Source organism: Aquila chrysaetos, chromosome 8, assembly GCF_900496995.4.
Source record: "Aquila chrysaetos chrysaetos chromosome 8, bAquChr1.4, whole genome shotgun sequence".
Lineage (NCBI taxonomy): Eukaryota > Metazoa > Chordata > Aves > Accipitriformes > Accipitridae > Aquila > Aquila chrysaetos.
Window position 1 is genome coordinate 21,962,753 of NC_044011.1, and position 16,709 is coordinate 21,979,461.

General features: G+C 38.9%; 1 protein-coding gene across 1 annotated transcript in view; it reads right to left on the reverse strand.

Annotated features, from left to right (window-relative positions):
- PDE7B (phosphodiesterase 7B) overlaps window positions 1-16,709 on the reverse strand; it is a 180,843-nt gene that overhangs the window by 101,871 nt on the left and 62,263 nt on the right. The window contains exon 3 of the mRNA XM_030022457.2: window positions 14,361-14,421. Coding sequence (XP_029878317.1) covers window positions 14,361-14,421 — 61 coding nt within the window. The remainder of the gene's footprint in view (window positions 1-14,360; window positions 14,422-16,709) is intronic.

The following is a 16,709-nucleotide window of genomic DNA, read 5'->3' on the forward strand; positions in this document are numbered from 1 at the left end:
CCCTTTAAATTGACATTCACACTTCTCAGGCGCTCTTGAGACTCAGACACAAATTGCTGTGGTATTTTGCCTAGGAGAAATTACAAATAACTTGCTGCAAAGCCTTGCATTACACGCCAGCCAACGCTTTAGGGTAGCTTTATGAAGACAGGGAAAATGTAGACAAAAAAAAGTTCTACCAAGACAGATGCACTCATTTTGATGGCCTGGCTTTGGGAAACTTGGTGAAAAACAGTTTGGTGGGTTTTTTGTTGTTGTTGTTGTTGTTTTTTTAATTTGTTACAGTCAAAGGGTAACTGGCAAGTGTTTGTGCACCAGCACTCATGGGAGAAAGCAGCCTGGAATGTGGGAGCAGGTGTTGCATTTGCCAACCTGAAATGGAGGGAGGATGACTAAAACCCTCCTTTATTCTCGTCCCTTGCCCAATTAAATCCAATTTAGAGCAATGTGTTGCTACACATTGCACTAACAATTAAAGGGGATAAAAGATCTACTTACTTATTTTACAGCTGAAGAAGTCCTTTTTTAGAGTACCGTAATAACTGCTCTTACGAAAAAGATGCCACAGGATCATCAGCAAGCAGATGGCGTTAAGAGCAGAGTTTTATATCTTGTCAAGCAGACAGCTCCTCCATCAGCTGGACACTCTCACAAGCTACACAATAGCACTGAGCTACAGTTGACATAGGCACTTTCTACATCAGCTCCATCACTCACATTATGTCATCCATGTCCCTGTGTTAACCCAACTCTGTCTTACTTTATGTCAGATAAGTTACTACCACAAAGCAGGGTCACTGCATTTGGGTAGAGATCTTACTTATTAGCTCTAAGTGAATAAGTTCAATCAAGAAACATGGTAGAAAACTGGACTTTTGGCTACAAAAAGTTTCTGAATTCCACAGGGATCATTGCTACTGGTCAGAGCAATTTAGTGCTCATTTTCTCCCACAAACAAAATTACAGTTTCCATCTGGAAGTATTGGATTCAGAGATGCCATAGGAGTTCCTCAGGTGAGCCTTAGTGTGTCTGTCTCATTATCCCATTTTCCTCTGTAACTGAGGTTACTCAGCCAAGCTGAACCTGCTGTGAAGTGTCACCAGGGACTCCTGTCATATGCTGGAGTAACTCAGCGAGACACACAGTGATGCACATCCCACATAAAAGACTGAAGTGTACAGACCTTCAACGACCGTGCCTGTAAAATGCCGCAGCAGCTTTTCTGAATCTAAAGCTTGTTACTGGCCAGAGGACTTCCACTAAAAATTATTGGATTTGGGTCTCAAGTTTTCATCTTTTACTGAAATGTAATTACAGGATCTAATTTCAGGAAGACAATTTTTGTCAAACATTTCTGAAGAAACTCTTCCTCTAGCCAGCTTAGATGCATACTTGTTATCAAAGGCAGGCAAGTTTTTGAGTAGAAGAGAAGCAGGCATAGCGGCAGGAGAAATAAAGACAGGAGCTGAATGATGAGCCCTGCCTATGTGAACCTGTACTCCTGGTGTAGCTGCTACCGAGGGAGTTAAATGTGTCCATAAGAGGAGGTCCTGCAGCACATCTTGTTACTCTTGAGGCAGCTTCAGCAAGGATATAAAAAACAGATGGACAAAGGTGCTAGTAGCTTAGTAATTCCTGCAGATGATCTTTCCATGTCGAGGAAGAAGCTTTCTGGCAGGACAGTGGTAGAGGGATTTATGCTGTTCCTTCTTCAGAGCCTGTTTTGCAGAGGGAGGGCTTGAGGCTGCACAGCTGCCAGCCTAAAATCTTTCTAGATTTACTACTGGAAATTCACTTAAAATTAAACATCAGCGACGCCCTCCCCCAACAAAGATTAAGAACAAAAAATGTCAAGTAGGAAATGTTCAGGGTGAAGAGAGAATTGTGGTGCTTCTGATTAAAATCAAAATCAAACTCTCCCCCATCCCATCCTAGGATTTCAGAAAGCTTTCCAGCACACATCTGCCTCCAGTTTCCTCTTTGTTTATTCAGTCATCAATTATCAAGAGACTTTTTGTTTTGTCTTAATGAGCTGCACAATTTGAAGCAACTGTGGTATCTAAGATGGTTCTGCCTAAACCAAACACAGATTCCTTCATGGCACAGAGAAACTGGATTGGATTAAAATAAAAATATCCAAAACCAACAGAATTTTCTCTCTAAGCTGTTCTGAGGGTTATTATAATGTCATTTTTCCCCGTGAAACAAATAATACACAGACTTCAAAAGCCCCGAGTGTTGTTCTCAAACAACAGAAAATAAATAAGATTAGACATCATGATTTATGATGCTTCCATTCCTTCTTTTTAAGAAAAGGGAAATATGTTAATAATTAAAGTCACATGAACTTGGATTCTTTTGGCTCCTAAAGTATTATGACATGCACTTGCCTAAAGAGCCCTCTAGGACAAATGTACAATGACAGCAATTGCACTTGCGCCTTGGAAGTGGTAGCTCCCTGGACGTATTATTACCTCTGATTAAGCCAGTGGATTAATGCCTGTTGTTACGCTCTCTGCTGATAGCAAGAAATTACAATGGAGCATCTGCCATTCATCTTCCCTTTCCAACAGAGCTCTGTCAGTGACTGCTATTGCTGCTACATCATGTAGCTACTAACCAGGGACTCAAATAATTTATGCTACCCCTTAGCTTACTTTCACATCCTCACAACTCCTTCCATAGGAGCAGTCTCGTGGCGATTTTAATTGAGTATCCACAGAATGGCTGGGTGTATTGGCAACTCTATTTGAGGTTTCCAAAGCAAAGCAAAATAATATGAGCCAGCAGTGTCTGAATATGAGCCAGGAGTGTGCCCAGGTGGCCAAGAAGGCCAACGGCATCCTATCAGAATAGGTTGTATCAGAAATAATGTGGCCAGCAGGAGCAGGGAGGTGATTGTTCCCCTGTATTCAGCACTGGTGAGGCCGCACCTCGAGTACTGTGTTCAGTTTTGGGCCCCTCACCACAGGAAAGACATTGAGGTGCTGGAGCGTGTCCAGAGAAGGGCAACTAAGTTGGTGAGGGGCCTGGAGCACAAGTCTTATGAGGAGCGGCTGAGGGAACTGGGGCTGTTTAGTCTGGAGAAAAGGAGGCTGAGGGGAGACCTTATTGCTCTCTACCACTACCTGAAAGGAGGTTGTAGTGAGGTGGGTGCTGGTCTCTTCTGTCAGGTGGCTGGAGAGAGGATGAGAGGAAATGGCCTCAAGTTGAGGCAAGGGAGATTTAGGTTAGATATTAGGAAAAATTTCTTTACTGAGAGGGTTGTCAGGTATTGGAACAGACTGCCCAGGGAAGTGGTTGAGTCACCATCCCTGGAGGTATTCAAAAAGCGAGTAGGCGGGGTACTTCAGGACGTGGTTTAGTGGGCATGGTTGATGGTTGGACTCGATGATCTTGAAGGTCTTTTCCAACCTAAATGATTCTATGATTCTATAATACCAGTTTAACAATGATGTTGTTGCATGGCAGATACTGACCCGAGTCTGTAAATATAAAATGCTGGAAACCAATAGGTAAAGAAATTAGGTTCCATCATAACATCTTCACAGGGCAGTTAGAGCTGAGGGAGGTAAAATTTCTGTCTTTTTCTTAGACAAGCAATGACCTGTCTCTTGACAAATGCCTGTCTCAATGACCAAAGAGCCAGAGCACATTCTGGGACTTGACAAAGTGCCCAGTCACGTACCTTAACTATAAATTTATCTTCCTACTTTTGTATAAACCTGAAATACAGCTCATGGAGTGAAAACGCAGAGGCTTCTTTTTAAGATGATATTCTAGATTTCATACAGTATTTAGTAACAAAACCAAAAATAAGACAAAAGCACTTGTATCTGTATGGGCTATCTTTACATATTGTTATCTAACTGGCTGAAAGACACTGAAAATAACTCTGTCTTCTTCTGTCAGCATGGTAATGTTTCTTGTTATGATAATGTTATACAATTCTGATATCAGTTTATTACACTGTTTTTGGATGGAGAAGTCAATTCTAGGCCACTAGTCCTCGCTTTCTTGTAAGAAATATCAAGTGTATGATGCCAGTATTTCTGAGTTCCTTCCATTAGCACTCTCTGTTATAAAACGAAAAGGTACTACAATATTAATTTGTCTTGTATATGCGTGAGTAAAATGTAAGGATCTCACTATTGTATGTCAATAAACAAAGCTCTGGAATAATAATAATTCCTTTGGATTAAGTGCTAAATTAAATTTGCTCTGTATTAATCTATAAACTCAGTGTGAAATCCTGACCTAGAGTTAAAAGGCATTTTACCTTAAGTTTCAAAAAGGATAGTATTTCACATTGGACTAAATCACATTTGCCATTCCTCATTTCAGAGCATAATACAAATGACTGATAGAGTTTTAGGTTGCATGCACAAATTGGTGGCACATGTACTGGAATTAGGCAAACAATATCCAGGAAAACACACGCTTACAACCTGTCATAAATTATAATTGACCTACATCCTGTGCATCCACAGTTAAACCTTAACTGAGCTGAATGGTCCTGAAGGCAACGTGTGGGTACAGAAATCTGTGTGTCAGAGCAGCTGTTGGGTTGAAGTCACAACTGGTGTTGACTCTCTGACAAGGTTCACAGAAGCAGGTAGCACAAGAAGAGCAGATTGCTTGAGTTAAACAGCCACAGCTGAGGCCCCAGTGTCTGCACTGTATATGCTTCGGAGGATTTAGTTTGGACTACTTCTCATCTATTTCCAATGGATTAAATGTCTAGTAGCAGCTAGAATGCACTAGAGGTGCTCCCAGAGCACATGGCTTGCTCTATTTCATGTGAAAGTAATCCAGTTTGTCTGTTCTGAGACTGCTCCATAATGCAAACCAAAGTTTGCAGTAACTTGGGATAGCATCTCAAAAACACACCCCTGATCTGGCCTAAAACACTAATGTAGACATACTCTTTACAAGGAGAGGCTATAGAGTACCCTCCTTAAAAATTTTACCATGTGAGGAAATGTGTATTTAAAATACTATGAAAATCAAAACCATACTTCCCATATTAACAGCTGAATTTAGTCTTCATATCCAAATATTTCATGATATAGTCAAATTTTCTACCTACAGGACAGTGTGATCATCAGGCCAATCTGGACCCCTCAAGCATCTGAAAAATCTTTTATCATGCTTTCAATTTACTTTATTCAACTAAAATTCAGGAGCTATTCACATGTCAGAAAAGGTCCTGCAGCTATGTCGCAGGGCAAGAGAGAAAGAAATTAAGACTTCACAAAGGCAATGAGGAAAATAGTTCAATTAATAAAACCAATTTTCTACCTACATTACTACAAATATGCTGAAAACTTAGAAATTGTTTTTATATTAAAAACAAATAAATTACAGATGAGGTTGATTAGCTTGATTTTCTATTATCCCCCACACTTTAAAGTTTAGAGCTTTGAACACCATGAAAAACAATGTCTGTACTCCAGGAGTAAGATTAATCTCCTCCAACTGCTCGCATCCACACGTCAGCTTCTTTAGCAGTCAACAGAGAGAAATGGGCACTCTCTGAGCAGGGTTCCTCAGACCAGTTTCAGACGTCTATTTTGCAGTGAGCTGAGTCTGAAGGAAGTACCTCTTTCTCATTCTTTTCAACCACAAAAGGGAAGATTAGATGATGGCCGTAGCCTTTAAAAAAAATTTTTTTTACAGATGTTTACAGCCATTCTGCCAGATTAATCGTATCCCAACTATCTTCAGCATTATTTCATCTGCAGAATGAGAGGAATGCCCTATAAGGGAAATTCAGTAGAAGCACTCTCTGAACTTTTCTGTAAGAAATACAGTAATCTCTTGACATAGCTATCTGAGATTCAGAAATTCCATTTCTTGTTGCTAAATTGAGTTCCTGTCATTTACTACCAGTATTCATAGTCACACTCCATGATTTCATAAGCCCAGAGTCTCAAGTATTTGGATCAGATCAGGGCTTGAGCATGCCCAGTCCTAGACACTGTGACTGACCCTGGCACAGGAACATATTTCAGCCTACGCATTTTTTGGCTTCAGTGAAAGTATGTAAATACACACTTAAGTAGTTTGGTGATCAAGGGATGATCTAAGAGATCAGCTTAATGCTTTAAAAAGTATGAGATGTACAAGGAAACAACAGATTATCACCAGAAATGATAATTTATGGAAAAAAAAAAAAAAAAAGAAAAAAGAAAAAGAAAGCTAAAGCTGTCAAGGAAAGCTAGCTACCCAGCTAGCAAGGCCAAAGAACAGCAGGTGTTTGATTTTGTGGGTTTTTCTTTTATATACTAAAGGTGAAAAAAAATCCTACAAATAATATACTCCCAGTTCTCAGTAAGAATGGTAAAATTATTAACAACCTTTCAGAACAGCAAAAATTTTTATCTCCAGAATACAATGAGACATCCTTTACAACACAGAGCAGAAAAGAATATAGGAAAATGTATTTTTAAGCTGAGAAGTATATGAACATTTACAGCCAGGAACTGAGTGCTTGAAAGCACAGGAACTCCGTGGCTTTCTCAGACATAAATCACTCTTACTAAGGGTAGCTACACAGTAATCTATAGGAAATTGCAGGGACTGTGAAACTGCAAGGTATCACCAAGTAATAGTTAAAGAAACAATGATTAATTGCTAGAGATGAGCTCAAACCACAAAATATAAATTTGAAACATTTAAATCTAAGTTTGGAAATTTTACATCTGGAGATTTTATTATACTTATGCTGTTAGGAAGGGATGGCTGGCTGTTAAACTATGGATAAGTGTTTTCTTCTCCAATTTGGCCCCATTAATAGATCTAATAATTGCTCTTTTCCCCCCCTTCCCATTTTTTTGAGAGAGTGTTATCACAGCAGTATGGTTAGTCACAGCGATTTGCTGTACAGCAAGTACTCTGGGTGAACACATCCCACTCATAACAGTTTGGACAAAGAAGATGGGAAATTACGTGAATGCAGTCCATGTTTAGGCACGAGGTTAGGCACGAGGAAAAATCAAACTGTGAGGCAGCAGACTGAATAGGCACTTGAAATCTTTTTTCCAGCAGGGGATCAGCAATAACTCATGTGACAAATACCATGAAATAAGATATGAGATCATCTTCAGTAAATCAATCAAGCAACTCTTTCTCTGCTTTATCTAAGAAGTGCCTAGTTTAACACACACAAAAAAAAAAAAAAAAAAAAAGGGAAATGTCTGGGAAACAAAACTCAGGATTCTTCTTGTGTTATATGTGTGTGCTCACCCAGATGGGGTGCAAGTCATAGGCCTATTTGTTAGCCTCCTGGGGCCATACCCAGCATTTTTCCTTGTGCAGGGTCAATAGGTGGAACAGAGAGCACCTAACCCCAATCTGTGTTGCCTTTAGTTTGGTGGTTAAGAGAAAAATGGGTACTGTGGGTTTTAACTACTGAAGGGAGATGAAAACCCAGAATCCAAAGTTTAAACTTTCACTAGATTGTTACATAAATGGGCAGCAGAATGCAATCCTTCTGTCTGCAGCATGCTTTGGACAAAAAGAGGGGTACTTCTTGGCTTCACACTGCATTACATTGGCTAGTATTTGTAGCCATGCTTTGAGTCCAACTGCTGGATAGGACTTACAAACCTGTGTAAATCCCTTCTAAACCCTTCTAAATGGGATATGTGGTGAGATTCTCAGCCAAGTCAAAAAGCCTTTTTGATAGAAAGAGAAGGTGAAGGGTCAGGGGTTTGGGGTATTTTTAGTTGGGGGAGGGAGGGCTTTTTAATAATCTCTTGAGCTTTGGTATCTCAGCTGGATCCTGTGGTCCCAATGAATGGCTTTTGTAGATGTGGGCAACACGGTAACTCTCCCTTCTACAGAAAGCCATCATGGTGTTGGACATCATATTGATGGTGTCAAATCCTCATTATCGCGTTCCCTCCAAGTCCCTTGACACTCCCATTGCTTTCCTGCACCAAGCTCAGATACAGGATAAAACTATATATGGTTCAAGTTAACATTTGAGTGATAGAAAAAAAACAACAAGAAATTACATTTTGAAAAGTGTTTCATATGCCTACTGAAAATGCCAAGGCTAGTTTTTGTCTCCTTCAGCACCCTTCTGAAAGGTAGAATACTGCAAGACAAGTGTTTTCAGTCTGACCTGATTTACAGGACAGAACAGGATAAGCAGGTGGTCACTGTCACTCAGCTACCAGGCTATATAATTACCTAAAATAGTAATTAAAACAAAATTACTTCAATAATAAGATGGTATTTGAGAACTGCTCTTTAAAATATACAATTTATTTTATCTTTTTTATAGTTTCTTAGCCAAATTAATCAAATAGTCAAGAAACTAGGAGATGGATTTGATATTTACATCCTTTGCAGTTTTGGGCACAAATCTCATGATAGTAGGAGGTCTTAAGTGACATGAAAGAGCAAGAGGCCTCTATTTTGATGGTGGCAAGGTCACAGAGATACCAATTTTTAAATGCATTTACAAGCATAACTGTAAGATCAGGAGTTGAGCCTTATTTTTAAAGTGTGTTAAAATATTGGAATGATATTTTAGAAAAAAGAAAAAGTATTAGAAGTTGTTTGAAAATCTCTACCTTTTGTCTACTCAACTGGGGAAGAGCTACAGTTCCAGAATTCTTATCTAAATCATACTGTTCTCAACAGAATAAATTGTTGGCGGAGAGACTTTCATTGGCAGTTACAGTATAAAATATAAGTGAAGAGCTTCTAGCGTGGGCTTATATGTTTAGATTTGAATTTATCTACATTAACAAAATATCAAAAAGAGACGTAGTGTTTATCTTTCTGTATGCATTCGCACCGTTGCTTTATAGTGGAAAAAATCCTGCTTCCCTTCATCCTGTGTTGCAAGCTGCTCATGGAATAGAAACCTATCTTTTTGTAGCAGACATCCTAAGCCTCCCCCCTCCCACTGCTACAAAGTTCTGAGTTATCCTGACGGGCAGCAAAGCGATGAGTGCAGATTTCTTGCTAGTCATTGTAGATTTTAGGCCTTTTCCCCATAAGCATATTGCTTAATTTTACAAAGAGTAATTCGTGTGCTTATTGTGATGTTACTTGCACAGATAGAATACTTAGTCTGCATAAGGTCAAGTGCACGTGTAAGTCTTCGTATGACTGGGTTATAAATAGTCCGTGTATTTGGCTATTTAGAACACCATTGCTCATGCATGCCTATCATTTTCAGTAGAAGTTTTGCGTGTGCAAGAGATATAGGGTTGCATTTCAAATGATGTCAGTGAGGGCTCCAGAAAGATTTGCAAAACTGCAAGGCTTGACCAGTGCAGAACCATTTGACTAGCTGCCTCATTTCTGTTTCTCCCTCCCCTGAAGGGCAAATTGACACATTTAACTAATCTTCAATATTTATTTTCCCCAGTAAGTTATACGGTTATTTACCTGATTAGGTTTCTCAAAGTAAATTTTAATAGATTCCCCCCGCCTCCCCAGTGAAGGTGAGTTCAATGGTTATGTAAGGCAGAGGCCAGCCAGGCAGAGCCTTGCCAGTACCCCTCAGTCCTGGCTTTCAACACAGTTGTTATTCCAGTAATGTCTCTCTCTCTTAAGCTGCGGCTGCCAACTCTGTTCAAATGTGTGGTGGTTTTCTGCTGTGGGCAAAGAGCCACCAAGACTGAAGCTGGATCCATGAAACACATTTCATGGCTAAATGCCGATACCTTTAACCATAACTCTCCATAGGTAATAAATGGTGGAAGTACGCCACAAAGCAGACTTTTTGGGGTGTGAGGGAGGTAGGCACCTCTCTCTGCTAATATGAAAAAGTTTGTTGCCCCAAATGAACAAAGTTATGTTCTAGTAGTCTGGAGAAGAAAAAGAAAGGTGCCACCCCCCACCTTTTTTTTTTTTTTTGATCGCTTTTTTTCTTGGATGAATTTAAAATGGCTATTTGTGAGGAAACTACTTTTATGCCAAACAAGGATTCATCTGTCTGCTTTTGCGAGGATTAAGTCTACACCAAAAGGGAAACAAAACTCACCCACATTATTCCTGTCTGCATGGAATTTACAATAATGAAAAGAAAGCACCTCAGCCATTTGCCATGGGGCATCTGGAAGGCTTGTGTTTTCATCTTACTAACTAGCTCCTTAAGGAGGGCAATTCACATTTCCCCTGGAAAAAATCTCTGCAGACAGCAGAGTTGGCCAGCAAGAGATGTGACCTCTTAAAAATCTATTGAGCATTTCAGTAAGGAGTAAAGACCAAATCTGGTGGTGCAAGACTGGTTACTAGAGTAACAAACTAGATAATTTGCTTTTATCATCCATACCCTTACTTCACTGTCATCAGTAAGGTTGAACAGATTTAAACTGATGGGATCATTTAATTTTGTATGTGTTATGATGACTGCAGCTGCGTACTTTCTAAACAGCAACTATAAGGATAACCATATCTATTCTGTATAAACTGGTATTTATTTATACACTGAAGTTTCTCTTCTAGTTGGCAGACCTTTTTCCTTCTGTACTAATCCTAGAATCTGATATGGGAATGTTATTCTTTCCAGGATAAATTCATAAAACTCGGTGCTCTGCCATGTAGAGGTTACAGAGTTAGCTTTGGATGAGCTAGTTAAGATGTGAGAACCAGTTAAGTTGCCTTAAGTTTGGACTCTTCCAAGCTAGTACGCAATTCTTCCCAGCAGAGTTAATTAGCTTAGGCATCCAACCAGCAATTTTCACAGCAAACTAACCCAATTATCTCTGCATGATATGACATTGTGTCACGTCTGAGCCCAGAATATGTCTGTCTACATATGGGAAAAATTAACCACAGGTTGTGCCATTGAAAATATCAGTGGGTGCTCTAGGGAGAGGGATAGTTCCCTTCTACCCTTCATAATATGAATATCTGGACTAATAACAACATAGTGAGTACCTTGCTATATGCTCAATTTTTTTTTTTTAAGTCAAAATCATTATAAGTAAAGGGCATGAGGAGCCCAGGGTTATAATTCCAGAATGTAGCATAAAGCAAAAGCTTTTTGACATCCAGTTCAGCATTATCTAGCAATTTTTTCATGGTTGAGTGCCCTCACTAACTTGATAACAGCTCCAATTTAAGCAGAACAGTGCAGATTTTCTACCTTGCACTGGATGTGCTGATGAGCTACCGGTGGCTCCAGAGAGACTCAGAGATTCAAGGGAAACCTCTAACAACACACTTTTATTGTCAGTGTGGTATTTTTATTACCTGCATTACATAGTACTTCAGCTTCTCATTGTACTTATAAATTTATTCTTGTTGTTCCTGAGAAGTGAGGAAGCACTTCTCTTCCCATTTTTCAGAGGTCAATGGACGTGCAGGGGTGTTTAAAGCCTTAGCCAATGCCAGGCTCAAGAAATCTGTGATAGATTTAGGATCTGAACAATGGTCTTCAAAAGTCTAGGGTGGGCCACAGACCGACTTTCTTCTGTGACAGTTACAAAAATTGTGTTGCTTTAACTAGTATAACATACAGAATTGTAAAGAAACAAGCACAATATAAAGCATAAGAGGGAGAACATAATTTTCTGTAAGAACTGTAGTACACATAATTACACTGATACTAAGCATATCCTGAGCAGAAGCACACAGTTATTATCTACTATATCCTCAGGAAGCACTGCTAAATGACCATTTAATTTAGTTGTTCAAGATGTTTTTCACACTTGCGTTATAAATATCCATCACTCCCTTGCTGAAAGATGAGACATTAAACTGATTCTTTTGCTCTTAAGCTCAGGTTGAGCGATATCTAGTCAGTCCATTGAAAAGTAACCTACTTTCACTATAGCCATTGTAAGTGTTTAGGCATTTCTTTATCTATTATTTCCTGTTTTCTAGCAGGAAGATAGGAATAAAATAAGATTTTCACTGCAAACCTCTCTTCCTCAACCTCTATAGAAAAAGAACCTCCCCCACATAATCCATGTTACCTCAAGGAATGTGGACTTACAGTAGCAAGCCTAGCGTTACTCCTGAAAACCTTTAAATTTGAAGCTAACCCAGAACCGGTAGCATAACCCAGAAACAGACCTTTTCTGACAAAATCAGCTGTTACCATTTTAGAGTACTGCTCGACAATGTACTGTTCCAAGTAAGGACTGGTCTTGCGTCAAAGATCCCTGAAGAAATACAGTCAGTACTCGAGACTCCTGTGTTTCTTTTCTTACTAAGTAATTATCCTCTTGCAGTTGCTGGGACTTGCCCTCTAAATTTCTGTCGGCACTGTGTCACTGTTACAGTAAATGACAGCACGACTGTTTCAACATATTTCAAAGACCATGCAGTCAAGAAAGATGTCCTTCTCTGAAGGCACGTTGTGCTTTGTTCACTAGTTACACCCACAGATGTTATAATGTCAGCTTTGCATTGATCAGTGACAAACTTTGTGTTTCGTTCTCTTGGAAATTCAATTCCCTTGTAAAATCTGAAATTGGACGCCACATGACGCATTCAGCACAAAGTCTGAGACCTTTTAGTTTGCATGTTCTCTGGCTCCTGCTCTTCTGTACAGAGTTCAGTATGAAAGGAGAGGTACCAGAATGGACACCCTCTGGCTTTATAGCACTACCAGAACCACACACATTTATGTGATAAATCAAGACAGTGGAGTTTGTCTCCAGTTGTTGCCCTCAGACCAACCATATAATGCTAGTTTCTACTTCCCATACCTCTTACAGAGCCAGTTGTGGGATATCCACTTGCACTTAGAATAATCTCAGCTCTGTACATTATGAGATACCTTGGGGTGAAATCTAATATCCTATATTATATATGACACTACAGTCCTTAATTTGTTAGAGACACTGAAAAATAATAAGAGCAGGCGAAATATTTTTAAATACAAGAGATGTAACCTCTGAGAGCCAGTCACACCTTTGGCATGTCCCCTTGGAGTCATTTTTACATTCCTAGCAGTTTCCTTACGGAGCCTAACATATGTTCTCATTCTTGCACATGCATATACTACAAGGCATAGATAAGAATATATGCAATGGAAACAAGATCCTGTTCTGCTCCCTGCTCCTAAAGAATCATTTACATTAAGGATGGTGCCAAACTCCCAGTTTTGGACTGACTTGTTATAAAAATGCCAAACCAAATAGTGAATGAACCTGTGCAGAAGACTTTCATCTTCAGGTAATTTTTTTGTTGTCCCCTCTTCCACCCCTCCTTTTTTTTCCCCTAATGGATAATAACATTTGCATGGATATAACTTCCTTAGAACTAGAGTATTATGAACCCAATGGTATTTAAGCTGTAGATTATAATTGGCATGATAAAGGATCACGAGTGTATCTTTTCTGTCAGCTTGTTCCATTAAGAACCTCTAACCATGGATCACTGATGTAACAGATCATTACGGCCCATTGTGTCAGTTCATCTGTTGGGATCTGTGCACTATAAGCATGACAGATTTCCTCTGCAGCAATTATAGTCTATTGTGACAATAGGATTTAATGAATATAAACAACAAACCACATAATCTGTTATTACAGAACACAGCTATGCAGCCAGATGGGAATTAAGTTCCTACATGTTGCCAGTTGCAGTTTTTAAAATTGTAACTATTTCAGTCTTCATGTTATTAGATGCAATGCTCTAATTTACAGTGTACATTTATCTCAACCCTGGCAGTTGAAAGGTCTTCAGAATTTGAAGTGTAATCCTGCAAGTGTTCTATGATTTCATTTTTTCTCAGTAAACATTATCTTTTAGGTTTTTAGACATTTACTCCCTGTGTTTCACTGTGATACTAGCTGTGCTGTTAATGTTTCAGTACTAGCATTGTAGGTGAAACAAGCAAATACAATAAAATTGGTCACAGAAAACATAAAGAAACATAGCAGAACATTCCTGTATTGTTTCCAAAGAATAGACACTTCTACTTAATATTAATTTTTACAAATGATGGGCAAAGTGCTACACCAGCACAAATCTGTAAAATCACAGTGATTGAAATTTTGCTGATTGGTGCAGCTGAAGGTCTGACCCAGAGGCTTTTGATACATATTTGTGAAATTAATACTCTTTCAAAGTACAGATTTTCAGCTTTCAAATATGAGTTCTGGACTTGAGTACATCAGGGGTTACAACTATAGTGTTGGCACAGCTATATTTTCATCCATGCAGATGGGCACTACTGGAATATATATATACTTTGTTTCAAAAATTGAAAATTCACCATAAAGAATATATTAATGAGGAGTACACGTGGATGAGCTATGTAAATGCCATTGTGAATCATCACGGCCATTATCGTGTGCTTTTGAGAAGAAATCCCCAATTAAACATACTTTCACACACTTCTCATATCAAAAGGGGAAAAAACTCTTAGACTTACCTAGCATGCGAACACATTTGGCATTCTGGTCAGGACTATCAAATGAGATTTCTCCGCACCTCTGAAAAAAACCACACGATATATTTAGTTAAAGACTCTGTGATAGTATCCCTGTCCTTGTCCTCTGATACCTCTGTGTATGTTTTGGAATTAGAGATGTCCAAAGATACATTGTACAAATGTCAAAATCAAAAGATTTTCAAGTAGCCAAAGTTTGAGGAAGAGTGGACATTGCTAATGTGCAAGGATACGTCAACACTGTGTTCCAGGGTGTTCACCGAGAAAAACTCAAGGTATCACCTATCACGTTTGTATCTATGGCTTAAGCTACTACCTGATCCACATTACTCTGGTACCATCAGACCCAATTAAACAGGATGCCTTATTTACCACTGGTACACATTGCAGCCCTCTCCAGTATACTGATTTAGTTGTCACATGGCTGCACCCTAAACAGGATCTGTGAAATGATCCAGTTGAAAACAAAACAAACAGCTATGCTGATCCAACAATTTGTATTTCTGTGAAATGAACTTTTTTGAAAAAAACCCACAACTCATATATTTATTAAGGAAAGCTGTCATTTCACAAAATTTGAACTCTCCATAACACCTATGAGTAAAATTGTTCTTTGTGAGGTGCAAATAATTTATGTCTCTATGCTAACATGTTTTGTTAAGGAAAAATAATATTCACAAGTACATATATAGTATCAGGGCTGATGTTCTGTCCCTATAAAAACCCAGTGAAGGAACATCATTAGAGTTAGGATCAGAATACAGAGGTGTTGTGTTGTTTTCAAAGATAAGACATCATTTTTGAGTCCTTTATGCAGAAGGGCATGTCAGTTTAGCTGCCAGGAGAAACATAATTGGTGTGGCTCATGGGTCTGACCCAGCTCAGATTAAAGTCCCTCAGTGTACAGATCCCACTCACTTCAGTAGTGGTTGCTTCAGATGCTACAAAAAAGATTCAATTTTGTATCACTACACAAAAAGCTCATGACAGGGGCTTAAGGATAGCCTCATATTTTATAGGTAAAAGTGGTCCGTACTTCCTTATCTACATATTTATGGTTTTGGTATCTATGACCATGAGAATAATGGGAATAAAAGCACAGTGGTTCAAGTTTGGAAAAATCACAGAGAGCTCTCCATTTCCCTTCCTTTTCCTTTCTCTCCCTTTCTTATGCAGTTTCCTGTTTTCAGCACCTATGGCTTTCTCTCTTATGTAAGACAAAGTGGTTTATACTGTCTTTTTCTTTTCATTAATAAAAGTGGCATTTGCAGCCAATATTTAAACCTACAAAGAATCAGGTAAGTAAAAAACCCAGGAGCTTCAAAGAAGTTGAAACACAGCAACAGTTTCATAAATGAACAACACATTTGGAACTCACTATTTTTAAAATAGCCTTCACCTCCCTCACACCGAAATAAACACAAACAAACAAACAAAAGCCCATCTCCCACACAGACTCTTTTCATATATCAGTACATCTAAAAAGAGCAAACAGATGCCTGTATTAACCTTCCTAGGTGGGAGCACATACTACTGAAAGACTGCAAAAGAAAAACAACACCTCGCATTTCAAAGTTAATTTTACACATGCTCTTATACCAGCTCCCTTTCAGGAGACACAGAAATATGCTATTTATTCTTCTAGGAAGAATATTAAGATATGGGCATTTTTTCACCTAAATAACCCAGCTTCTTCTTCATGACCATAAGTATACTTAGACAAACACAGATGTAACATCAAAATTCAGTGCCTGCCTCACCCCTGAATTTACAGTGCTCTTTGAAAACCTATGGTTATTTTTTATTTAGCCCCTCAGACATATTGTATGTTCCAGACATATTTATATAAACACCACATTTCAGGCTGGCAAATGATGTCTTACAATATCTAACAATACTCACCAGTCCTAGTGTTATGAAATTGGGAAAATGGCTAATGTTCCCCAGAGTCCACTAACATCCCACAGGATCCATTATGATGATGGATGAACTTTGAAAACTTTGCAAGTAAGATTCAGATAACTGTATACGAGTTCATAGCCTTATTTGAATTCCCTTAACCCCTGCAATCCACAGAACTGGCTGAAAATCATGCTAGAGTTGTCAGCCTTGGAGATTTTTCACTACTACCACTGCAGCTGGAAATACCAGGAGAAAAAGCTTCTGCAGCAATTTAATTTCTAATGCCAGTAAAAGCTCATAGGTACACATCAATGGGATGAAAAATAAGCTGTTACCAAACTGCTCAGAGCATCTGAAAAAACTTAGTTGGATCCTGGATGTGTAAAGTGGCACAGAAATGCAGCAGGCACTCATTTTTGCACATTCAAA